This window comes from Manis javanica, chromosome X (genome assembly GCF_040802235.1).
Source record: "Manis javanica isolate MJ-LG chromosome X, MJ_LKY, whole genome shotgun sequence".
NCBI lineage: Eukaryota > Metazoa > Chordata > Mammalia > Pholidota > Manidae > Manis > Manis javanica.
The window spans coordinates 73,304,956-73,332,152 of NC_133174.1; the positions used below are offsets into that span (position 1 = coordinate 73,304,956).

At 39.0% G+C, this 27,197-nt stretch overlaps 1 protein-coding gene across 1 annotated transcript in view; it reads right to left on the bottom strand.

Moving 5' to 3' along the window:
• Positions 1–24,427: 24,427 nt before the first annotated feature.
• Positions 24,428–27,197, bottom strand: part of LOC140847351 (uncharacterized) — a 76,554-nt gene continuing 73,784 nt past the window's right edge. Inside the window, exon 3 of the mRNA XM_073227509.1 lies at positions 24,428–24,766. Coding sequence (XP_073083610.1) covers positions 24,428–24,766 — 339 coding nt within the window. The remainder of the gene's footprint in view (positions 24,767–27,197) is intronic.

The window sequence follows — 27,197 nt, forward strand, 5'->3', positions numbered from 1 at the left end:
CCTGGCTTCAATAACTCCTCTTTGGTTTGCATATACTGTTATATAGGAGAGGCAACAATGTGTGTTAGCATATCCACAGGGCTCAAGGCTTCTTTTCAAGGCTTCTCATTCAAACGCCATAGCACTGTCCATAAGTGAACTAATCAGCCCTGTAAACTGTTGATGTCCTACTTCAGGCCAGATTTCAACAAACCATTGGATCTTTCTATTATTCCTGCCCCAGTAAGGTTTTGTGGAACATGAAACTTTCACTTTATTCCTAATTGCTGCACCTATTCTTGTAATGAATGTCCAGTAAAGTGGGTGCCTTGATTGCTCTCGATCACGTGCGGCCAGTCACAGGCTGCAAAGAGACACTCCAGGCCCCTTTTGATGGTTTGCTGATCTGCACAACATGCAGAAAAAGCAAACAATAGTCCAGTATCTGTGTCCACACGAATCATGGCATACTGATATACTTCTGATCTGGGCATAGGCCCAATATAGTCCATCTGCCACATGACAAGGGGTATTGGCTCCCTTATTATTGTCCCATGTTGCTGCAGAACTCAGTGTAAGTCCCTTTTAGAGCACACAAGTCACTCCTTCTGGCTCTGCTGACTTCTTCAAAGGTCAACAGCAAGCCCTACCGATAAGCTACAGCCCACATTGTCTTTTGCCCTGCGTGCAACAAACACTGATGTAACCACTGGGCTACATCAGAGGCAGGCTTTCCTTCTAGCCAGCACACCTGGGCCAATGTGTCTGCTTTTATCATTCCCTGGTGATGCCAAAGGCAAATGGCCAATCACATGATATATGGTAACTCTCTTAGTCTGACCAGAAGCCCATAGGTATTGCCACAACTCTTGCCCCAAAGGGGCTGATGACCAACCATCCAGTTGGCATGGTACCATGACAGTAGCCACAGGGTCAAGTCCTGATAGACGGCCCAGCTGTCAATGCAGACAACTATAGGGGAGGGCTCCTGGCTGATCACAAGCTATACTGCCCACAACTCAGTTCATTGGCTGCTCTTCCCCTCTCTATCCTCCGTCCATATTGTCTCAATCTTAGAATGGAAAGCCACAGCCCTCCACTTCTGGGGCTGCTCATGACTGGAGCAGTCTATATACCAAGCATATTCAGGTATAGGGGCTTTTTCTTCCTGATAAGGACTCTCGGCTACCACTCGCTCAAAAGCAAATTCTTCCTGCTTTCCACTGGTATACATCACTGGCCCCAATAAGCATTGGAGTTTTCCACTTAAGGGGCTAGTAGACAGGGTGCTATGCTACAGTAAGTATGCATCCTATTTGGCCAGTGTAGGCATCTGTGCCATGCCACCCTGTGACCTTTGGGTCCAGGCTTGCACTCACCCCATGATGGGATGGGTGGTTATTACCTCGGTTGGAGCTATTCTGGTGATGGGCTCTGTAGCCAGTAAGGTGTGGTACAGAGCATCCAGTTGCTTCTCTATCAAGGTGTACCAGACTTCTGCTCCTCTATCATAGTTGTGATGAGAATCCAATAGGTTGGCATGTCCATTCAAGCCACTGCCAAAGACCCCATCCATAACCCTCTTTGGTTATATGAACATCTAGCTTACAGGGTCTTGATGAGTCCATTACACTAAAGGCCTGTATGGCCTTGACTTCTCATTTTGCAGCAGTAAAAGCACATGCACATGTCTCACCCCAGTCCCACCCGATGCCCTTTCATAACAACCAGTATAAGGGCTTCAGAATTTGTGCCAAGTGCAGGGTAAACACTCTCCAGTAGCCCAAAAGATCCCAAAACTCTTGTAATACTGCCACAGTAGTAGGGGTAGGGAAAGCCTGGTCCTTATCTATGACTGCTTCTGGGATACCTGACCAGACAACTGCAAAGAACGTTACTGACAAACCAGGTACCTGAACCTTGGTGCTGTTCAAAACCCACCCTTTCTCCTGTAGATGATACAACAGTCTAGGAACTGCCCTTCCAAATCTTCAAGAGAATCAGACATGAGCATAATATCATCAATGTAGCGATACAGCCACACCATTTGCAGTTTCTTCCATGTGGCAAGTCCTGGGCTACAAGTCCATGACACATGGTGGGACTGTGGAGGTATCCCTGTGGAAGGTCATTGAATGTCCACTGCTGGCCTTCCCACATGAAGACAAACTGTTCCTAACTTTCCTGTGCTATGTCACTAGGGAAGAAAGCATTAGCAAGGTCCACAACATAATGATACATCCCTAATTCATGACTGAGTGTGTCCATAAGGACTGCTATAGAGGGGACAGCAGCATGTAAAGGGGGTGTAACTTTATTTAATTCCCAGTAGTCCATGGTTATATGCCAAGAGCCCTCTGGCTTTTACACTGGCCACACTGGAGAATTAAAAGGACTATGAGTGCGCTTTATGATGCCCACATTCTCCAACTCTATATAGAGTTTCTCCAATTTCCTGTGTCCCCCAGGCAATTTATAGTCCTTGATATTTGTCACTTGCATAGGTACAGGCAGAGCTACAGATGGGTACTTAGCATGTCCCCTCAGTACTGCCTTTACCACATGTACCTTCAGTCTAAGCTCATCTGCAGTGGTCTGTAACACCCGGCCATACAGGATATCTACCCCCAAAATATATTCAGGGATGGGAAAAATGTACACAGTATACCCCTTTGGGGGTAAGTGACCTATTCTCAATGGGACTTGGGCTTTCTGCACTCTAATTACCTTACTGTCATAGCCATCTATCACAGAAGGGGTCCCCGAAAAATGCTGTGTTGCCATAAATCATAGAACATTCAGCTCCTGTGCCCCACCAGTGCCAGGACACATTGTACATTCACAGGAGAACATTGAATTGCTAATTCTACATGTGGCCTCTGGTTCCCACCACATCCCCCAAGGTGGGGACCTTGAACCCCCCTCAACCAACCACGATTCCCAATTGCCCTGTAGGGATGAGGGCCCAGGCAGGACCTGAGTACTGTCCCCAAGAAAGTCTTCCAGGGACACAGGCCATATTGTCTTAGTCTTAGGATGGAAAGCCACAGCCCTCCACTTCAGGGGCTGCCCACAACTGGAGCTATCTGTATACCAAACATATGGCTTGAACTGCTGCTCTGGCTTTAATTGGTGTCACAGTTCTAACAAGTTCCTACTGGGATGTACATCAAGTTTTTCTTTCACTACCCCAGCCTTTATCAAATCAACCCACATTTGAGTCCTTGAGACCCTCACGGGGCCCTTTGCACCTCTCCTTTCAGTCATAGCCCATACTTCCTTTGGTGCTCTTATTGTTTCAACCTCCTCCAGATCTGCTAAAGTGCGAGTAGCCTCACTTATGGGTTGCCCTATGTAGGCGGCAAGAATAGTGACTAAGGACCCAAAGAGAGATGGGGGAGCTGTATGGAGCATCAGGTTTCTTATTCCTATGGTAAATAACTCATCATCAGGGCCCTGGGGGTCCATAATATAGATGGTATTTTTCATACCCAATTCCCATAATACCTGCTGGAGCTCTGCATATGTTTTCCAACTACTGGGTAAATGTGGTAAATCACCCTGACTAGGCCAAACTACCCTGATGGCAGCTGTCAGCCATTCTAGAAGTGTCTGATTCCCTGAGGCATGTAGGAATTTTGTAACCTCTGCCAGAGGGAATGGTGAGTCATCAGGGAAGCCATTCTACTCATCTCAGTACCTGACATAACAATGTTTTCTACTCCCACATCCCAGAGATGTAAAAGCCATGTAGGCAGAGATTCCAGTGGCTTCTACCTATACCAGATGCTCATGTCCACCAGCTCATAGTAGGTATAGGGACGGAGCATGAAGTGCTACACAACCTGGAGAGGGGGTGGCTCCTCCCCCTGAGGAGCCCTCGGTTGTTGCATTTTTATTCTTTTAATTACAACCAGGGGGCCTTTAATATAAGAGAAGCTGGTGCCTCGGGTGGTGGCCTCCACAACAGTTCGGCCCTCAGCCACACTCCCTCATCCTGTCCTGACGTCTCCTCTACCATCTCTGGAACTGAAAGCACCACACTTTCCTCCCCCTCCCCCACAGCCTCCTGCAACGTGGATTCTCTGGCTGCGTCCCCCCTCACTGCTGCTAAGGAATCTTCCAGGAGCATGACCCGTCTTCTCAATAACTGTCTCCCTTCCTTAAGGGCATCCCATAGGTCATCCCCCAGCTCCTCCAAGCGATGTCGAAGTGTGTCTCTCTCCTGCCAAAGTCTCTCTCTCTCCCTTCTTGATAACACTTTCCACTATCTAGAAGAAAATAGATCCTACAATCCTGGCTGCTACATGGCCACTCAGGGCCTCTAAGCAGTCTTCTGTCTCATGGAGGGTTAATTCCACAACTTCCAATGTCTCCACCCTTCCCCAATACTGGAGAAGGCTCTAACCCTCTAGGAGATGCTTTACCCTTGACCAATTCCCCACTAGGGGCTCCCCAATTGAAAGGCCCACAGATAGGGAGCTCCCAGGCAAAGCTGTACCCTCTACTGCTGCAGTCACTGCCCCTCCCACCATCCACAGGGGGGTTCTGGGCATCTCCCCACCATCTCTAGGGGCAACCTGCCCAAGGGTCACACCCATGTAGACATATTTCAGGTTCAGAGGTTCTGCCAACTACCTCTAGGTGTAGATCTGGAGGGAATATCCTGGGCAAATACCTCTGAAACTGAAATCAGTCAAATGGAGAAATAAAGTTTATTTCTTACAAGCAGTCATCCACTTCTGCTCCCCCGTGTCTCTCGTAACCAGGCTACAGAAGAAGAGCCCCCAATCCAACCTCTCTGGTTGGATAAGCCCTTGCTTGCCCTTGTGAATTACCTGTTCATAAAGAGATGGACTACTTTTTTCAATCCCCTAGAAACACTTATTTTATGGAGATGGACTTAAGCCAGGCAAGAGGTCCTGGAAATATTGCAATATTACCCACACTGAAAAAGGCGAGGAAGCTGCAGAAGAAAAGATGAAAGTTAGCAAGAAATTTGGCTCACAAAGTTTAAGAAAAGAGGCTGTCTCTGTAACATCAAACTGCATGGTGAAGCAGCAAGTGTTGATGTAGAAGCTGAAGCACATTATCCAGAAGATCCAACTAAGATAATTAATGAAGGTGGCTACATTAAATAACAGATTTTCAGTGTAGACAGAACAGCCTTATATTGGAATATGTCACGTAGGACTTTCACAGCTAGATAAAGTCAATGCCTGGCTTCAAAGCTTCAAAGGACAGCTGACATACTTGTTAAGGACTAATGCCAGTGTTCACTTACCATTCCAAAAGCCCTAGGGCCCTTAAGAATTATGCTAATTCTATTCTACCAGTGCTCTAGAACTGGAACAACAAAACCTGGATGACAACACACCTGTTTATGATACAGCTGATTGAATAATTTAATTGCACCATTGAGACCTACTGCTCAGAATAAAAGATTCCTTTCAAAATATGACAGTTAATTGACAATTCTACTGGTCATCCAATGGCTCTGACAGGGATGGACAATGAGATTAATGTTTTTTCTGCCTGCTAACACAACCATTCTGTAGCCCATGATCAAACAGTCATTTCAATGTTCAAGTCTTATTATTGAAGAAATACATTTCATAAGACCATAGCTGCCTTAGACAGTGATTCTTCTGATGGATCTGTGCAAAGTCAGTTGAAAACCTGGAAAAGATTTGCCATTCTAGATGCCATTGAGAGCATTTGTGATTCATGGGAAAAGGTCAAAAGATCAACATTAACAGGAGTTTTGAAGAAGTTGATTTCAGCTCTCATGGATAACTTTGAGGAGTTCAAGACTTCAGTGGAGGAAGTAACTGCAGATGTGGACAAAGCAGGAGAACTAGTAGTGGAGCTGAAGATGTAACTGATTTGCTGCAGTCTCATGTTCATCTCAAATGGGTGTGGGAGCCATAGTGAATGAGGCTATGTCTCTGCTACCTTGACTGATTAGGCAAGGGAGGGGCTGTTCCAGGCAAGTATCAATTTCTGAAACAGGCTTCCAGTTGGGAGCAGACAGGTGCTACCCTCAGCCTTGGCTGTGAATTAATCCTCCTGCCTGTTCACTGCAAAAGAACTCTCCGTGACTGTTAGTGGCTTTGCTCTGGGTACAATCAGCTCTGCCCACGTGCCTCTTGGCTTGAGCCTGTTGCACAGCTTCACATCTTGTAGGTGTTCCTGCCAGCCCCACCCATTCCCCCTCAGATGTAGCTGAAAGACACTGTCCCCAGTGGGTGGGGCTGTGACTCAGTTCCTTGACTGCACATGAGCAAACCAGCCCTAGCACTGGAAAAATTCATTTGAGGATTGAAATCAGGCAGATCTGCACCCCACCAAGTGTCCTGTTCAGAGTGTGCCACCAAATTGTTTCTGCTGATGAACAAAGTTGCTGGTTGGGATTACTACTGGGATGCTGCAGGTATAAACTCAATTAACCAAGATCTGAATGCTGGTTGTTGCATGCCCCTTCCTCCTTCTCCATCACAGTCTGATTCCTAGTGTAGAGTCCCACAGATTCCCCTGCATCCCTGTGGGGCCAAATCAGGACAGGGGCTCCCACAAAGCGACCCACAATGCTGGAAGGTACTGGTTGTTCCCTCTGGGTTCTCTTTTTCTACTGGATGAGCCCAAGACTCACGGAAAACCTCTCTGCAGGATACTGTGCTGGCATGGGGGAAAGGCAACATGGTCAATGCATAGTTGCTTCCCATACCCTAATGCAGTCTGTCTTCATCTCTGTGGAGCATGGAAGTGTTTCAGCCTCACCCCTGTGTTCTAGAATTTTCTCGATGATGTCTTATTCTTGAATAATTGTTAGCTGTTTTTCTTGTGAGAGGGAATGAAGTCAGGAACAACCTATGTCACTATCTTGGTGACATTATTCACCTTAAATTTGCATGTCTTGCTCTATGAAATGATGTTCTGACCTCAAATGGGTACAAATTATTTCTATTTTAATGGCCCATCATCTTTAGTATGCTCTCTTCATCCACATAGTCCAAAATGACCCATCCTAATTTGCATTCCATCTAGTACCTGTTTGAAGGGGGTAAAAAAAAAAAAGGAAAAGCATACCGTTTCTCTTTAGAGACACCACCATGAATTTGCATGCATCACTTCTGCTCACATCCCATTAATCAGAACAGAGTCAATGGCCTTACCTAATTGCAAAGAAAATTAGGAAATGTAGCTTTATTCTCAGTATCCATGTGACTAGCTAAAGTCATGGGTTCTATTATTATAAAAATTATTATGCCAGAGACCGCTAGAGGTCACCAGAGAGCCACTAATTTACAACTGTGGATGATGTGTGCCATTCACTCTTAGGAACAGGGATTCAGTGAAAAAGTTGCAAAACCATGCTTATTATGTGCATTGGTCTCAGCTAGGCTTTTGCGGCTGATTACCAATCCCTCTAAGTATCTTTAATAACTCTCTATGGTCTTTTCCATTGTGATTAGTCCAAGCTGTCTTGATTTTCTTTAAAGTACACAACCCCACCTTCTTACTCTCTTCTTGCCTCTATTTTTGAAAAAAAAAAGAATAGATTTCCAGTATGAAATCTCTCTCAATTTTCTATCCATCTTAAAAATTACTTTGTACCCATTTTCTTTTTTTTCTGTCTTTAATGTATCTCCCTTTGCCAAAGCTATTGTCAAAGCTTTATATATTCATGTCCTGATTCTATCCCTACCTCCATCCTCTATACTTTGTTCCAACAATGAGTTATTGATTCTCAAAGTTGATCTTCAATCTCTGTTTCTCTTCTGCTTGAAAACATTCTTAGATTTCTCCCTATCCCAAAACATACTTCCTGGACTCAGTAATTCTTTCAAGTTACCATCATCCTCTTTTCTCTAATGTCAATTTTTAAAAAAACATTTCTTCTGATCATTTTCTCTAAACACATCTTGTGTTTGTCATCTCCTTGCAAATTATCCCACATTTATTGGTAGAAATCTTGCCCATTCTTTAAATCCCATCTCAAATGCTACCTTCCTTATCTTGTAACTAAATACAAATTATCTACCTTCTGAACTATTGTCCAACTATATGTCCAAAGCAGCAATCATCACTGAGTCTGTTATCTGGCAGGGATGTCATGTTCATTATTCTTTCAATCTTTACAAAAGGAATATATGACCTTTGTAATATGTATAAAAAGGGAAACATAAACAATACACAATGGTTTTCCCAGACTCCTCTCCAGGTACACTCTACTGAGATAACCAATGTACTCAGTCTGGTATGTGCTTTTCCATACCCTTCTCTTATAAATGTGGGATCATACTACACACATTACTTGTTAAATTGTACTTGCACTCAATAAAATATCTTGAGCATCCTCCAGGTCAAGTTATACAGATATAATGTACACTTTTTACTAGAATAACAAAAATCCATAGTTTGGATGCATCACAATACATTCCTTATTGATGGTCATTCATATGTCACTTCCAATTTTTGAACTACTAAGTCAAGCTGCATACAACATCTTAATATATGTGTCCTTATGTAATGGTACATTTCCTGATTGTAGCAATAACAAGTCTGTAATATTTAAGTTTATTGAGTTCTACTCATAATATGAAAGTGACTTTCCTTAGGATTGAACTAAATGAGTTTTAAAATTTATATGGAAGAGTAAGTGTCTGGGAACAACCAGTTTCCTTATCTGTAAATGGAGGGTAATAAGGAAAAATGATATTCTTACCTCATAAGGCTATCAGAAAAATTAGATATTATAATAATGCAGTCACATTTATTGATCACTTGCTTTCTGCCTCTAATAACATATACAAAATAGCCCCTTTCTTCTAGGAGCTTTCAACAAAATAATTTTTTTTGTACCTCATCTTGGTTCTTTGCCTGCTTCATCTTCATAGCCTGGTCCATGTGGGTCTAAAGTATAGCGATTTTAGAAGACTGATACTAGTAAGAAAATGGAACTTTATAGAAGATTTTCACCTAAAAAGATAATAGGGTCCTAGAAGCAAGAAGAAATAGGATCAATTTATTTGAAATTGAAAGAGAGAAGACATTCTATATATCTTAATACAAAATTATTGAATTACATTAATTTGGAATAACAAATTTAGCTAAATGTCAAATTCAGATGCCTATATAATAATCTAAATATTTTTATTTTAGATTTGTTGATTTGTGATCACTATAGGATCTTTTTTGTTCTAACAATGTCCTGAAAAATTTCTCCATATTTCTGAGTGTATTCAAGCCCTGAAGAATCTCACATCACAATAATCTTGAAATGGTATGTTCAGGCCAGGCTGCATTGAAATCATTTATTTTTTCATTTAAAAAATGTGTTCAAATTAAAGGTACAATTGAGACATTTTTACCGAAGTCATACATGGCATAAAGTGAAGCGCTCTTGAATAATCTTTGCTTCCAAAATAATCAAATACATATATTTTCTCACACATGTCATGACATGATTACAATTCCTACTTTGAAATCAATAAAAGAGGAGTTCACTAGAAATACCTATAAGTTCATATATTTACACTGGAGGTTAATTTAGACAGTTTTATTTAACACTTATCCTGTAAAGTATAAGAGAGTTATCTTCTGATTTGTTCAAAGTGGTACCCACATCTGAATATCAATACAGTAATGGTTCCTAAGGAGACAGCCTTTCCAAAGGTAACTGTCAAATAAAGAATGAGTCCTTTTATGCATTTTGGTATAGATTTAAATAGACATATAGAGTGTAGCTTCATGCCTGTGTGAGCTGTAGAATGAACATATGTCCCTGCCATTCTCTGGATACTTAAAATAGTACCCTGTCTTTTAAAAAGACACAGCACAGCAGTTAGACAAAATTGAAAAAAAGTGAAATCTTAAACCTACATTTTTTAACCTGGCTCCTAGTGTGCTATCCTGGGAGGTTCAGAGATATGGATTCTTAATGGTGAAAATTCAGGTGATTCATTCTGAGAAATGAAACTCACTGGTATATTATTTGCATGCTGCCAAGTGATTCATTGAGACCAAAAATTTGCTCTTTTCAATATTATTCCCATTTCCAGAACACGGGATGCAGGGACCTAATTTTTCTTGGTTAGCATAAGATCTTATTATCCCCTGCTACAATGACATAGTGAAGAAAAAAATGGGTTACTTCTGATCTTTCTGGGATGTGCCAACTTTGGAGCTTATAAACTCTGGCTGCCAACAGTGTGAGGCTAATGGGCTTCCTCTAAAACTTGGTGGGACATATGCCAGTGTGTCTCCAGTCCATACTACTAGAGACGAGAAAAATTCATAGGCCTCCAAAGCTACCAAAGACCATTAGAGCCCTGAATGATTTGGGACCTTGGAGACCCACACTAAGAAACCCTCCAGGAGCCATTCAGAGACTCTGAAGAAGTGCTGAAAATGTCTGTTGCATTTTTTTCCAAAGACTTAGAACCTTAGTATTCTCATCTTACAATGAACTACATGATCTCTATTATCCCTTCCAGTGCTAATAACATCATAACTATATGTGTATGTGACTGCCTTAAAAGTTTTGGTCAGCATCGTCCTTATTAAAAGCATTTGTGTAATATACTGTTTGGGAGCTAATTCTAAACATATAAGAAAAGAGAAGATCAATTAATGTACAGAAGAAAATACACACATAAATATATAGATATTTATTCTAGGAGTTTTGATTCTTTGTAACCATGTTAGTTTTCTATTGCTCCTGCAACAAGTTCTACTTAGCGGTAGAAAACAACCAAATTAATTATCTTATAGTTTTATAGATCAGAAGTCTAACATGGGTCTCACAGCTAAGGTCAAGGAGTTGTCAGGACTGCATTCCCATCTGGAAGCTCTATGAAAGTCTCCAAGTCCTTGCCTTTACATCTTCTACAGGCACTGCGCACTCCTTTGCTGGTGGCCCCTTCCTCCATATTTAAAATCAAGAATAATGGCTGAGTCCTTCTCACATCACATTACTCTGACTTCTCTCCTGCCTTCCCCTTGACTTTTAAGGGCCCTTCTGATTACATTGGACCTGTTCAGACAGTCCAAAATAATCTCCCTACATTAGGTCAACAGATTAGTAAACTTAATTCCATCTACAATTTAATTCCCCCTTTACCATATAACATAATATATTCACAGGTTCAGGAGATTAGGACATCATCTTTGGGGGCATTATTCTACCTACAACAGTCAGCTTTCTTTTAAAGGTAATGTGCATTTCCAACCTAATATATGCATAATTATTAATAAGAGACATAAAAAAGGCCCATATTTTTGTGGGTTTTTTATGGGTTCTAACTTCTATTTCTAAATAATATACTATTTTTAAAGCTTCCATTTCAACAACTGTTGATTTCCTATTATGATAGATGAACTTTAGCTTTCTTTCAACACACACACACACACATACACTTGCCTTACCAACACCATTCCAATACTGCTATATTACATTTTCAAGAAACCAATAGCCAGTGTTCACATTATTATGACTATATAAGCAGTATCTATGGAGCCAAGTAATGTACTATGATTAAGTTCCCAGTCTTTTATCCCATTCTAGATACATTAATTGCTCAGTATTTTACTTGTTAGGTGATCAGTGTATATACTGTTAATTATTTATCATTCTATGTCAGGTCTGTTACACATTCATATAGTTTTCTGAGTGGTCAAATACATTATGAAATACACTGGTCACCTCCATAAAAAAAGACAACCATTATTGTGATTTCTTTTTTTTATTGAGTATCACTGATATACAATCTTATATTGATATCAATATGCAATACAGTGGTTCAACAGATACCCATATTATTAAATCCTCACCCCTCTAGTGCAGTTACTATCGACCCACCCCAGTCCCTCCTCATGGTAACTACTAGTTGCTACTCAATGTCTGTAAGTTTACTATGGTTTTCTTTATTGAAGTATTGTTGATATACAATCTTATGTTGGTTTCAAATGTATAAAACAGTGGTTCAACAGTTACACATATTATTAACTACTCACCCCCTCAGTGTAGTTATTATCTATCAATTCAGAAAGGTGTTACAGAATCATTGACTACTTTCTCCATTCTGTACTACTGCCTCTGTGACCAGCTTATATTGTGATTGTGAATTATTATGCCCCTTTATCCCCCTCACCATCCCCTACCACCTACTCCAACCTCTCCCCCTTGGTAAGCACTAGCCACTTCTCAGTGTCTATGAGTCTAATGCTGCTTTGTTCCATCGGTTTTGCTTTGTTTTTATACTCCACAAATATGTGGAATCATATGGTATTTGTCTTTCTCTTCTTGGCTTATTTCACTAAGCATAATGCCCTCTAGATCCATCCATATGTTGTGAATGGCAGGATGTTTTCTCTCTTTATGGCTGAATAATATTCCATTGTATATATGTACCACATCTTCTTTATCTATTCATCTACTGATGGACACAGGTTGCTTCCATATCTTGGCTATTGCAAATAGTGCAGCAATGAACATAGGGGTGCATATATCTTTTTGAATCAGGGGTTTTGTTTTCTTCAGGTAAATTCCTAGTAGAGGAATTACTGATTGGATGGTATTTCTACTTTTAGTTTTCTGGGGAACCTCCATAATGCTTTCCACAGCAGTTGCACCAATTTACATTCCAACCAATGGTGTAGGAGGGTTCCCATTTCTCTGCATCCTCGCCACATTTTTAATTTCTTGTCTTTTGGGTAATGGGCATTTTACCTGGTCTGAGGTGATATCTCATTGTGGTTTTAATTTGCATTTCCCTGATTAGTGATGTGGAGCATCTTTTCGTGTGTCTGTTAGCCATTTGTATTTCTTCTTAGGAGCAACGTCTGTTCAGGACCTCTGCCCATTTTTTATCAGGTTATTTGTTTTTTGGATGTTGAGTCATATGAGTTCTTTATGTATTTTAGATGATAACCCCTTATCAGATTAGTCATTTATGAATATATTCTCCCATACTGTAGGATGCCTTTTTGTTCTACTGATGTCCTTGGCTGTACAGAAGCTTTTTAGTTTGATATAGTCCCACTTACTCATTTTTGCTTTTATTTCCTTTGCCTGAGGACATATGTTCATGAAAAGTTACTCATGTTTATATTCAAGAGATTTTTGCCTATGTTTTCTTTTAAGAATTTTATGGTTTCATGACTTACATTCAGGTCTTTGATCCATTTTGAGTTTATGGAGTTTTGTGTATGGAGTTAGACAATAATTCAGTTTCATTATTTTACATATAGCTGTCCAGTTTTCCCACCAACAGTTGTTGAAGGGGCTCTCTTTTCCCCATTGTATAGTCATGGTTCCTTTATCATATATTAATCGACCATATATGTGTGGACTTATATCTGGACTCTCTATTCTGTTCCATTGATCTATGGGTCTGTTCTCCTTACAGACCATACTGTTTTGATTACTGCAGCTTTGTAGTAGAGCTTGAAGTCAGGGAACATAATTCCCCCAGTATTGTTCCTCCTCAGGATTGTTTTGGCTATTAAGGGTCTTTTAAGGTTCCATATGTATTTCAGAACTATTTGGTCCAGTTTATTTAAAAATGCTGTTGGCATTTTGATAGGGATTGTATTGAATCTGTAAACTGCCTTGGGCAGGATGTCCATTTTGACAATATTAATTCTAGCTACTCATGAGCACAGGATAGGTCTCCATTTATTTGTGTCTTCTTTAATTTCTCTCATGATGTTTTATACTTTTCAGAGTACAGGTATTTTACCTCCTTGGTTTGTATTATTCCTAGGTATTTTATTCTTTTTGATGCCATTGTAAATGGAGTTATTATCCTGATTTCAGTTTCTGCTACTTCATTGTTAGTGTATAAAAATGAAGAAGTATGTGCATTAATATTTTATCCCACAAGTTTACTGAATCCAGTTATTAGTTCTTATAGTTTTTTGGTGGAGTCTTTAGGATTTTCTATGTTTAATATCATGTCATCTGCCAATAGTGACAGTTTAACTTCTTCCTTACCAATTTGGATGCCTTTTATTTCTTTCTGTTGTCTGATTGCTGTGGGTAGGACATATAGTACTATGTTGAATAAAAGTGGTGAGAGTGGACATCTTTGTCTTGTTCCTGATCTTAGAGGAAAAGCTTTCAGCTTCTTGCTATTAAGTATGATATTAGCTATGGGTTTGTTGTATATGGCCTTCATTATATTGAGATATGTACCCTTTATACCCATTTTGTTGAGAATTTTTATCATGAATGGATGCTGAATTAGGTGAAATGCTTCTTCAGCAGCTATGGAGTTGATCATGTGATTTTTATACTTTTTTCTTAATGTGGCATATCACATTGATCGACTTATGAATATTATACCATCCTTGCATCCCTGGAGTAGCTCCCACTTGGTCATGATAGATTTTCCTTTCAATGTATTTTTTAATTTGGTTTGCTAATATTTTGTTGAGGATTTTTGCATCTGTTTGCTAATATTTTGTTGAGGATTTTTGCATCTATGTTCATCAGGGATATTGGTCTGTAATTTTTTTGTGGTGTCTTTGGCTTTTGTATTAGAGTGGTGTTGGCCTCATAGAATGAGTTTGCAAGTATTCCGTCCTTTTCTATATTTTGAAATACTTTAACAAGGATGCATATTAGCTCTTCTTTAAGTGTTTGGTAGAATTTACCTGTGAAGCCATCTGGTACAGAACATTTGTTTGGCAGAAGTTTTTTACCAATTAAATTTCATTTCTAGTAATTGTTCTGTTCAGATCTTCTGCTTCTTCCTGGGTCAGTCTTAGAAGGTTGTGTTTTTCTATGCATTTTTCTATTTCTTCTAGGTTGTCCAACTTATTGGTATAATAGTGTTTTTTCTGTGGTATCAGTTGTGATTATTCCTTCTTCATTTCTGATTTTGTTTATATGTGTACACTTTTTTTCTTGATAAATATGGCTAGGGGTTTATCTATTTTGTTTATTTTCTCAAAGAACCAGCTTCTGGTTTCATTGCTTTTTTTCTATTTTTTTCTTCTTCATTTTATTTCTGCTCTGACCTTTATTATGTCCCTCCTTCTACTAACTTTGGGATTCATTTGTTCTTTTTCTAGTTCCATTAATTGTGAGTTTAGACTGTTTATTTGGGATTTATCTGGTTTCTTGAGGTAGGCCTTGCTATGTGCTACCTTCTTAAAGCCGCTTTCACAATGTCTCACAGGTGTTGGGCTGTTGAGTTGTTGTTTTCATTTGTCTCCATGTATTTCTTGATTTCTGTTTTAATGTGTACATTGATCCATTAATTATTTGGAAGCATGTTGTATAGCCTCCATGTGTTTGTAGGCTTTTTGTTTTCATTGTGTAATTTATTTCTAGTTTCATATGACTGTGGCATGAGAAGCTATTTGATACAATTTCAATCTTTTTTTATTTATTGAGGATCTTATTGTGTCCTAATAAGTGATTTATTCTGGAAAGCGTTCTATTTGAACTTTAGAAAAATGTGTATCCTGTTGTTTTGGGGTGGAATTTTCTGTAGATATCAATTTAAGTTCATCTGAACTAATGTATTATTCTTTGTCTCTGTTTCCTTATTTATTTCCTGGTTGGTTGATCTATCTATTGAAGTTAGTGGTGTGTTAAGGGCTACTAAAATGAAGGTGTTGGCATCTTTTTCCACCTTCAATTCTGTTAGTTATTTGTTTTATGTACTTAAGTGGTCCTATGTTGGGTACATGGATATTTATAATGGTTATATCCTCCTGTTGGACTGACCCCTTTATCATTATGTAATGTTCTTCTTTGTCACTTGTTACTTTCTTTGTCTTGAAGTCTATTTTCTCTGATATACGTACTGCTACTCTTACTTTTTTCTCCCTATTATTTGCATGAAATATCTTTTTCTATCCCTTTACTTTCAGTCTTTGTATGTCTTTGTATCTGAAATGAGTCTTCTGTAGACAGCATATAGATGGGTCTTATTTCTTTATTGATTCTGCCACTCTATGTCTTTTGATTGGTGCATTCACTTTATTTACATTTAAGGTAATTTTTGATAGTCATGTACTTATTGCCATTTTATTAATTATTTTCTGGTTGTTTTTAAAGTTAGTCTCTTTTGTTTTCTTCCTCTCTTATACTCTTTCCTTGTTATTTGATGGTGTTATTTACTGTTATGATTAGATTCCATTTTTTAATTTTTTGTGTACTTACTTTGGGTTTTAGTTTTGTGGTTGCCAGAAGGTTCAAGGATAGCTTCCTGACTGTATAATAGTCTATAATAAGTTGATGATCACTCTATTTCTAACACAATCTAAAAGTACTTCTTTTTAATTCTTCCTCCTCCATACTTTATTAGATTTCATAATTTGCATTTTTGTGTATCCCTTGATTGATTTTGCACATAATTGGTTTAACTACTTTTGTTTTGTTTTAATTTCATACTTGCTTGGTAATTAATTTTTCTACTACATTTATTGTGAGCTTATTTTCACTAATTAAACTATTTAGCTTTAGGAACATTTCCATCTACAGCAGTCTCTTAACATATCCTGTAAGGCTGGATTAGTGGTGGTGAATTCCATCAACCTATGTTTATCTGGAAATTGCTTAATCCCTGCTTCAAATGTGAGTGATAATGATAATCTTGCTGGGTAGAGAATTCTTGGTTGAAGTTCTTCCTCTTTCAATACATTAAATATTTCATGCCACTTCTTTCTGCCACTCCACAAGTGGCTGGAGTCTCAGCCTCCCAGGATGTTCCAACTGTCTTTGGTGTCCAGCCCTACTAATCAGAAACCAGTGCAATACAAACATGTGCTCCCTGAACAGATATCCAGGGCCAGGAATACAGAGTTCCTGGGTGATTATCCCTTCCCTGCCTTGTTCCTCTTCCTCCTGCCTGTGGGCTAAGTTAGGGGAAGAGCTTGGGTCACACTTGATTGCAGCTCTTTCTTACATGTAAAATTTCTGCTGAGAAGTCTGCTGATAGCCTGATGGGGTTTCCTTTATAAGTAATCTTTTTTCTCTTGCTGGTTGCTTTCAGTGCTCTCTCCTTATCCTTATTCTTTGTCATTTTAATTATATGTCTTCATGTTGTCTTCTTGGGGTTCCTTTTGTTAGGGGTTCTCTGAGCTTTTATGACCTGAGTGTCTATTTCCCTTCCCAGATTGGGGAAGTTGTCAACAATTATTTATTTAGAGACATTCTATCCATTTGTCTCTCTCTTCTTTTTCTGCCACAATTATTATTATTAATATTGTTCATTTGGATTGGTCACACAGCTATCATCATTCTTTCTTCCTAGAAATTCCTTTTTTGTCTGTTCCTCCTTCATTGTGTGCATATTCTCTTATCCCCATCTCATTGATTGTCTCCTCTACTTGCTGCAATCTATTATTCATTCCCTCCACTGTATGTTTCATTTCACATACTGTATTCATTAGTTCTGAGTGGGTCTTTTTCAGCTCTTCTGTGTCTTTGTTGAAGTCCTTCCTGAGATCTTGAATTTTTTCTGTAAAGCCATGAGCATGTATATGACTTTTACTTTGAAATCTTTATCAAGAAGATTGGTAATCTCCATTTCATTTAGCCATCTTTCTGGTGTCTTATTCCATAGCTTTCTTTGAAACAATTTTCTCTGCCTCTTCATTTGGTCAGGATTTCTGTGTTCTTTTGTACTAGGTGGATCTGCTATGCTTCTTGTTCTAGAGAGTAATGATTTTATGAAGAAGGAGTCCTGTGGTGCCCAGAAGCTCAAGAATCTTTATTGTGCAGTGCCTGGTTTTCTTTTGTAGTGGAACCCCATTTGCTGTTATTGGTGGGCAGTAAGCAGGGCTGTCTTTCTTTCTGCTGGTAATGGTCTCAGTCCACTGTGGCCAGCAGTTTGCCTCGGCCAACCTTTTGTGTTCAGAGCAGCAGTTTTTCTGGGAACATTGTTGTGGGGCTACCCAGTGCCTGTCCTGTAGTGATGGCAGGGTTGCCCTGCAGAAAGGGTGGGGTGCTTGCATGGCTCTGGGGCATGATTGGCAGGGGCATGATTGGCAAGTCACAAGCTGGCAGGGCATGCTGCTGCAACAAGTTGCAAGGGGAACCCACTGGAAGCAGCAAGGTTTGAAGTACATGGCTTGGCCACCTTCAGGGAGGAAGGAGCTCTCAGAGCTGGCTCCTGCAAGAGCCTCCCAAGTTGGGCTGAGACAGGGACAAGAAAGGTGGGAGAGATTCTCTCTGCCTGCCAAGGAGCAAAGTCTGATGCTGCTGGGTTGACTGGGCTGGCACAGTGGCTGAGCACAGGGAAGCAATTCAGGGATAAGACACCAGTGAGGAGGATGGAGCTTCTGGTGCTCCTGAGAGTGCCTAACCAGTTGGGCAAAGCGAGGGTTGGGGAGGATGCCCACCTGAACTTTATCCTGAAGAGAGAACTCTGTCCAACATTTGCCTCTCTGTCACCCCTCTCACTGCTGGCAAGTTTTTCAAACTGCTGCCTTTGCTTTGCATCTCAGTGGGACTGGTGGAGCATGCCTGATCTCCACAAGTGGCTGGAGTCTCAGCCTCTCAGAATGTTCCAACTGTCTCTGGTGTCCAGCCCTACTAATCAGCAGAAACCAGTGCAATACAGACATGAGCTCCCTGGACATCCAGGGCCAGGAATACAGAGTTCCTGGGTGATTATCCCTTCCCTGCCCTGTTCCTCTTCCTCCTGCCTGTGGGCTGAATTAGGGGTAGGGCTTGGGTCCTGCTTGATTGTAGCTCTGCCACTTTACCCTATTTGTGAGGTCTTCCTCCTCAGGTAAAGGTGTAGTCTTCAGGTCATTTTCAGGCTTAGCTGTATTTGCTGTAGTTGCCTTCTTGATGTGTGTGTGGGAGGTTTCCCCTTTGCCCTTCTACTCTGCCATCTTTATTCCATCTTTCCTCCAAAGTCCCATTATTGTGATTTCTATCATGATAGATTTGTGTTGCCTGTTCTAGTGTTTATATAAATGTCATCATAGAGCATATGTTCTTTTATTTCTGGATTTTTTGCTCAAGGTATTTTTGAAATTTATCCATGCCATTAGTCATCCTTTTTATTGTTAAGTAATATTTGATTTTATGAACATAGCAATTTGTTTATCGACCTCTTATTGGTGCACATTTGAGTTGCTTTTATTCTGGGACACTAAATAAATCTGCTATAAACAGTCTTGTGCAAGCATTTTATGAAAAATTGACATTTGTACAATACTGTTAACTAGAATCCTTAGTCAGATTTCATTTGTTTTTATATGCACTCATTTGCAGTTCTATATAAACTTTGGTATTAGCTTACCCATTTCTGATTAAAAATCCAACTTATAAATATAAATTGTTATATGTAAGCCTCATGGTAACCACAAAGCAAAAACCTATAGTAAATACAGAAATGATAATGAAAAAAGAATCTAATAATATCCCTAAAGAAAGTCATAAAACTACAAAGGAAAAGAGTAAGAAAAGAAAACCACAGAGGAACTACAAAACATCCAGAAAATAATGAACAAAATGGCAATAAGTACATACATATAAAAATTAATTAAACTGTGAATGGACTTAATTCTACATTGAAAGACAAAAGTGGATGAAAGGATAAGGAAAAAAAGACCTGTATATAAGCTGCCTATGAGAGACTCACTTCAAATGTAAGGACACATGCAGACTGAAAGTGAAAGGATGGAAAAATGCATTCTATGCTAATGGTAAAGAAAAGAAAGCTTGGGTAGCTATATTTATATCAGGCATAAGAGATTATTGTTTTAATTATTTATTGTTTGAAGTATAGTTAATATACAATGTTATACTGGTTTCAGGTGTACAACATAGTAATTCAGCAATTGCATCAATTGTGAAATGCTCACCATGATAACTGTAGTTATCAACTGTCACCATATGGAGATATTACAATATTATTGACTGTATTCTCTATGCTGTATTTTTCATCCCAATGACATTTACTTTATAGTTGGAAGTTTGTCCCTTTTTATCCCTTTCACCTATTTTCTATATTCCTCCACCCCTGTAATAAAAGACAAAGAATAACATTATGTAATGATGAAGGGTCAATTCAACAAGAGGATATAACATTTGTGAATATTTATATACCCTACTAGGAGCACCTAACTATATAAAGCAAATATTAACAGACAAAAGGAGATATAGACATCAATACAACAATAGCAGAAGATTTTAATATCCAACTTTCATTAATGGACAGATCGAGACAGAAAATCAATAACGTATTGGCCTTAAAAGACACATTAGACCAAATGGATTTAACTGATATACACAGAATATTCTATGCATAACAACGGAATACATTCTTCTCAAGTACATAAGTAACTTTAACCAGTGTAAGTCATGTGTTAGACCATAAAATATGTCTTAACAAACTTAGGAAGGTTGAAATCATATCAAATATCTTTTTTTTTCTTTTTTCTTTTTTTTTTTTTTGATAGGGCATCTCTCATAGTTATTGATCAAATGGTTGTTAACAACAATAAAATTCTGTATAGGGGAGTCAATGCTCAATGCACAATCATTAATCCATCTCAAGCCTAATTGTCATCAGTCTCCAATCTTCTGAAGCATAATGAACAAGTTGTTACAAGGAGAAGAAATTCTTACATAGTGAATAAGTTCTTACATGGTGAACAGTACAAGGGCATTCATCACAGAAACTTTCGGTTTTGATCACACATTATGAACTATAAACAATCAGGTCAAATATGAATATTCATTTGATTTTTATACTTTATTTATATGTGGATCCCACATTTCTTCCTTTATTATTATTATTTTTTTATTTTTAATAAAATGCTGAAGTGGTAGGTAGATGCAAGATAAAGGTAGAAAACATAGTTTAGTGTTGTAAGACAGCAATTGTAGATGATCAGGTGTGTGCCTGTAGACTATGTGTTAATCCAAGCTAGACAAGGGCAATAAAACATCCACGGATGCAGAAGATTTCTCTCAAAACAGGGGGGGTGAGGTTCTAAGCTTCAACACTGTTGATCCCCAATTTCTGACCTGATGGCCCCCCTGCGACTGTGCCTGTCTTAGGTTGTTCCTCCCTTGAGGAATCTTACCCGTCTCTGGCTAACCAGTCATCTTCCAGGGCCACACAGGGAGATGTAAAGTTGGTAAGTGAGAGAGAAGCCTTATTGTTTGAAAAGGTTAGCTTTTTACTTTGCAGATTTATGCCCTGTGGTTTCTATGCCCAGCATTTGTCTTGAGGTATCTTTACCACTTGGAGGAATTATGATACTCAGTAAATTCGATATGAGGCACGAATTCTATTTAAGGGTTGTAATTAGGAAGGAAGAAGAAAAGCTATAGAGGTAGCAGATGGAAGAAAACATGGAAGGATTGATTATTTCTTTGACATATCTTCTTGTAGAGTAACTTAAGCATGTATAGATTTTAAACTACCAACTAAATTGTGCACACACATTAACATAATAGGAATACATTTACATAAACAAAGCAGATCTATAATTACCAGCCATCTCTAGTGAAGCCAAGAAAACCAGTTAGGCACCCTAGGCGTTTGTGAAAATTTGTCTATGATATGATGGATATTGTCCAACTGTACTTGAACAGTCTGAGAGAAATCAGACAAATTAAAGCAACCCATTTCTGGGAACTGTTCACATCCCATATGTTCTTTTAACCGTAGATTGTCTGTAGTCATAAGATTTTGGAGTGCTACAAGTTGCACTTCTCCTAATTCTTGGTTGAGTTCCAACAGTATAGATCCAGTCAAATTTGTTGTTTTACTGTATGCACAGGCAGGCTTAGATATCTCCTTCTTCATTCCAATGGCAAGTCCAGGAAATGGTGGGATGGATGCAGCTACAACTGCAGCATCGCCTGGATCTTTGTGGAGGTTTTTTGATGATCATCTTCTGGTATGAGTCTTCCAGAGAGTGCTGATATTGGAAGTTCTTCTTCATATCGTATCTTAGTTCATTTCCTGGGTAGCCAAATTAGGCTTTGATCTTCTGTAAAAACAAACAGACCCTTTGCCCACACTTTGATATGCCCTTTATACCATTGTGTAGAACTCAATGGAGGTCACCACACAAGAACTGCTTTTTTTTCTTTTTTATTAAGAGAAACAAATATTATCAGAAAAGTGTACCTCCATAGCCAATCATCTGACACCCTTTAAGTGATCAAAAGTAAGGATATTTAAAGCATGCGTTAATCTTTGATTTACCATTAGTTTTATCCTATCAAGGAGTAATCCCCCTTTCCCCCCCTTTTATTTCTTTATTATTTTTTTTAATCTTTAATCTACACTTACATGAAGAATATTATGTTTACTAGGCTCTCCCCTATACCAGGTAACCCTTATAAACCACATTACAGTCACTGTCCATCAGCATAGCAAAATGTTGTAGAATCGCTACTTGTCTTCTCTGTGTTGTACAGCCCTCCCCTTTCTCCCTCCCCCCTATGCATGCTAATCTTAATACCCCCTTTCTTCATCCCCCCCCTTATCCCTTCCTACCCACCCATCCTCCCCAGTCCCTTTCCCTTTGGTATGTAACTCCATTTTTGGGTACTGTAATTCCGCTGCTGTTTTGTTCCTTCAGTTTTTCCTTTGTTCTTATACTCCACAGATGAGTGAAATCATTTGGTATTTCTCTTTCTCCACTTAGCTTATTTTGCTGAGCATAATACCCTCCAGCTCCATCAATGTTGCTGCAAATGGTAGGATTTGTCCTTTTCTTATGGCTGAGTAGTATTCCATTGTGTATATGTATCACATCTTCTTTATCCATTCATCTACCAATGGATATATAGGCTGCTTCCAAATCTTGGTTATTGCAAATAGTGCCGCGATAAACATAGGGGTGCATCTGTCTTTTTAAAACTGGAGTGCGGCATCCTTAGTGGAATTCCTGGTTCAGATGGTACGTCTGTTTTGAGCATTTTGATGAACCTCCATACTGCTTTCCACAATGGTTGAACTAATTTACATTCCCACCAGCAGTGTAGGAGGGTTCCCCTTTCTCCACAACCTCGACAACATTTGTTGTTGTTTGTCTTTTGGATGGCAGCCATACTTACTGGTGTGAGGTGATATCTCATTGTAGTTTTAATTTGCATTTCTCTGATAATTAGTGATGTGGAGCATCTTTTCATGTGTCTGTTGACCATCTGTATTTCTTTCTTGGAGAACTGTCTGTTCATATCCTCTGCCCATTTTTTATTGGATTATTTGTTTTTTGTTTGTTGAGGCATGTGAGCTCTTTATATATTTTGGACGTCAAGCCTTTATCGGATCTGTCATTTACAAATATATTCTCCCATACTGTAGGGTTCCTTTTGTTCTATTGATGGTGTCTTTTGCTGTACAGAAGCTTTTCGGCTTAATATAGTCCCACTTGTCCATTTTTTCTGTTGTTTTCCTTGCCTGGGGAGAGATGTTCAAGAAGAGGTCACTCATGTTTATGTCTAAGAGGTTTTTGCCTACTGTTTTATTCTAAGAGTTTTATGGTTTCATGACTTACATTCAGGTCTTTGATCCATTTTGAATTTACTTTTGTGTATGGGGTTAGACAATGGTCCAGTTTCATTCTCCTACATGTAGCTGTCCAGTTTGCCAGCACCATCTGTTGAAGAGACTGTCATTTTGCCATTGTATGTCCATGGCTCCTTTATCAAATATTAATTGACCATATATGTTTGGGTTAATTTCTGGAGTCTCTAATCTGTTCCACTGGTCTGTGGCTCTGTTCTTGTGCCAGTACCAAATTGTCTTGATTACTATGGCTTTGTAGTAGAGCTTGAAGTTGGGGAGTGAGATCCCCCCTCCTTTATTCTTCTTTTTCAGGATTGCTTTGGCTATTCGGGGTCTTTGGTGTTTCCATATGAATTCTTGAATTATTTGCTCCAGTTCATTGAAGAATGTTGCTGGTAATTTGAGAGGGATTGCATCAAATCTGTATATTGCTTTGGGCAGGATGGCCATTTTGATGATATTAATCCTCTTAGCCATGAGTGAGGAGATGAGTTTCCATTTGTTAGTCTCCCCTTTAATTTCTCTTAAGAGTGACTTGCAGTTTTCAGGGTATAGGTATTTCACTTTGTTGGTTAGGTTTATTCCTAGGTATTTTATTTTTTTTGATGCAATTGTGAATGGAATTGTTTTCCTGATTTCTCTTTCTATTGGTTCATTGTTGGTGTATAGGAAAGCTACAGATTTCTGTGTGTTAATTTCGTATCCTGCAACTAGGCTATATTCCAATATCAGTTCTAGTAGTTTTGGAGTGGAGTCCTTAGGGTTTTTTATGTACTATATCATATCATCTGCAAATAGTGACAGTTTAACTTCTTCTTTACCAATCTGGATTCCTTGTATTTCTTTGTTTTGTCTGATTGCTGTGGCTAGGACCTCCAGTACTATGTTAAATAACAGTGGGGAGAGTGGGCATCCCTGTCTAGTTCCCAATTGCCACACTAACTCCAGTGGAGTCTGTGCAGCATGGAATTCAAAGAGCTTGAATGGCTGCCAGTCCCGAGGTTCACGCCAAGAGCGGCTAGATCTCCTGGAGGTCCCTGGCAGATGCTCATAAAAAGATATCTCAGAAGCATGCTTTCCAGTTCAGGTATATTGTGCATGGGGGCTGGAATGTGCCTTGTATTATTGATATTTGGCATAACAGTCTGCAGCACTTCCCCTGCTTCAGTGAATCGAGATGTGCCATTAGATAATCCAGGAACTGAGGAACCACAAGTTCCGGTCCAGCAGACAGTGAACTCACTGTTCTTGAGCATGGCAACCTCAGACCCATCCTCCTTCCCCCAGATAGAAAAACACATAGAGAATAAATTGCATAAGCTTGCTTTGCTTGTTACCTTGCCAGATGATTGTTCCCCTATAGCATATCTTTTACTGCAAATGCTGAAAATCCCAAAGAACACATTTGGGGATATTTTGATGAGTTACAAAAGTTAGAGTTGAAGATTCAAAGAACTTCTAGGAAAAGAAAGGACCTTCCAGAAGATAAATTGGAGGCAGAAAAGCAGAAGCTGCTTACCATGGGGTTTGTAGTCAAGATTAGAAATAATAACATAGAATATCTTATAAACAACAGATGGTGGCAACCCCCTAGATATAGAGGTCCATATAGACCTAGGCCTACCGATGCCCCAACCCCATGGACAGGAGTATATGACAGTAATTTAGACAGATGGGTAAATAATACGGGAAGAGAATAAAGTATCAAGATCTTTCCCGGTGGGAAAGCATAAAAAGAGCACGTGCTCCATGATGCACATTGACAGTAGAACAACAATGGCAATTGAGATGGCAAGTGTTTATATTTCTGGCTAATTATGGAAAAACTACTCATCCTATAAAATATAATGTTTATGGTCATCCTAGAACTATGAGAGAAATTTTACAAGTTTTAGAAAACAATCTAAACTGGCTTTGAGAATGCACATCATAATGTATTAACCACAATGTCTAGCATGGTAACCGCAAATAGTAAAAATATCCCTTTCCTGTACAATTTGAAACTGAGAAGGTCCTGTTAAAATGCTTATCGCTAAGATTGCAATCCTCTGAACTTTTGCCAAAAAAAAAAAACTTATGTTCCCTGTTCCGCAAAAAGGAACGATATATATCTTAGTGTTTGAATAATAAATTTTGCAGCTTGAAACCTCCCTTGCGTTTGGGCTCTGTCTGTCATCCCCCGAATCCGTGCCTGATCTGTTCGTCTAAGTCTGGGTCGTCTCCATTCTCCCCCTGCAGCAGCCTGCTGCACCCGATCTCAGAGGAAATGCTTTCAGCTTCTCGCTGTTCAGTATAATGTTGGCTGTGGGTTTATCATATATGGCCTTTATTATGTTGAGGTACTTGCCCTCTATTCTCATTTTGCTGAGAGTTTTTATCATGAATGGATGTTGAATTTTGTCAAATGTTTTTCAGCATCTATGGAGATGATCATGTGGTTTTTGTCTTTCTTTTTGTTGATGTGGTGGATGATGTTGATGGATTTTCGAATGTTGTACCATCCTTGCATCCCTGGGATGAATCCCACTTGCTCATGGTGTATGATCCTTTTGATATACTGTTGAATTCAGTTTGCTAATATTTTGTTGAGTATTTTTGCACCTATGTTCATCAGGGATATTGGTCTGTAATTTTCTTTTTTGGTGGGGTCTTTGCCTGGTTTTGGTATTAGGGTGATGTTGGCTTCATAGAATGAGTTTGGGAGTATTCCCTCCATTTCTATTTTTTGGAAAACTTTAAGGAGAATGGGTATTATATCTTCTCTGTATATCTGATAAAATTCTGAGGTAAATCCATCCAGCCCCGGGGTTTTGTTCTTGGGTAGTTTTTGATTACTGTTTCAATTTCTTTGCTCGTAATTGGTTTGTTTAACTTTTGTGTTTCTTCCTTGGTCAGTCTTGGAAGGTTGTATTTTTCTAGGAAGTTGTCCAATTCTTCTAGGTTTTCCAGCTTGTTGGCATATAGGTTTTCATAGTAGTCCTTAATAATTCTTTGTATTTCTGTGGAGTCTGTTGTGATTATTCCGTTCTCATTTCTGATTCTGTTGACGTGTGTTGATTCTCTTTTTCTCTTAATAAGTTTGGCTAGAGGCTTATCTATTTTGTTTATTTTCTCAAAGAATGAGCTCTTGGTTTCGTTGATTTTTGCTATTGTTTTATTCTTCTCAATTTTGTTTATTTCTTCTCTGATCTTTATTATGTCTCTCCTTCTGCTGACTTGAGGCCTCATTTGTTCTTCTTTTTCCAGTTTCGATAATTGTGATGTTGGACTATTCATTTGGGATTGTTCTTCCTTCTTCAAGTGTGCCTGGATCGTTATATACTTTCCTCTTAAGAATGCTTTTGCTGCATCCCACAGAAGTTGGGGCTTTGTGTTGTTGTTGTCATTTGTTTCTATATATTCCTTGTTCTCTATTTTGATTTGTTCATTGAACCATTGATTATTTAGAAGCATGTTGTTAAGCCTCCATGTGTTTGTAAGCCTTTTTGTTTTCTTTGTAGAATTTATTTCTACTTTTATACCTTTGTGGTCTGAAAATTTGGTTGGTAGAATTACAATATTTTGGAATTTGCTGAGGCTCTTTTTTTGAGCTAGTATGTGGTCTATTCTGGAGAATGTTCCATGTGCACTTGAGAAGAATGTATATCCTGTTTCTTTTGGATGTAGAGTTCTATAGAAGTCTATTAGGTCCACCTGTTCTAGTGTGTT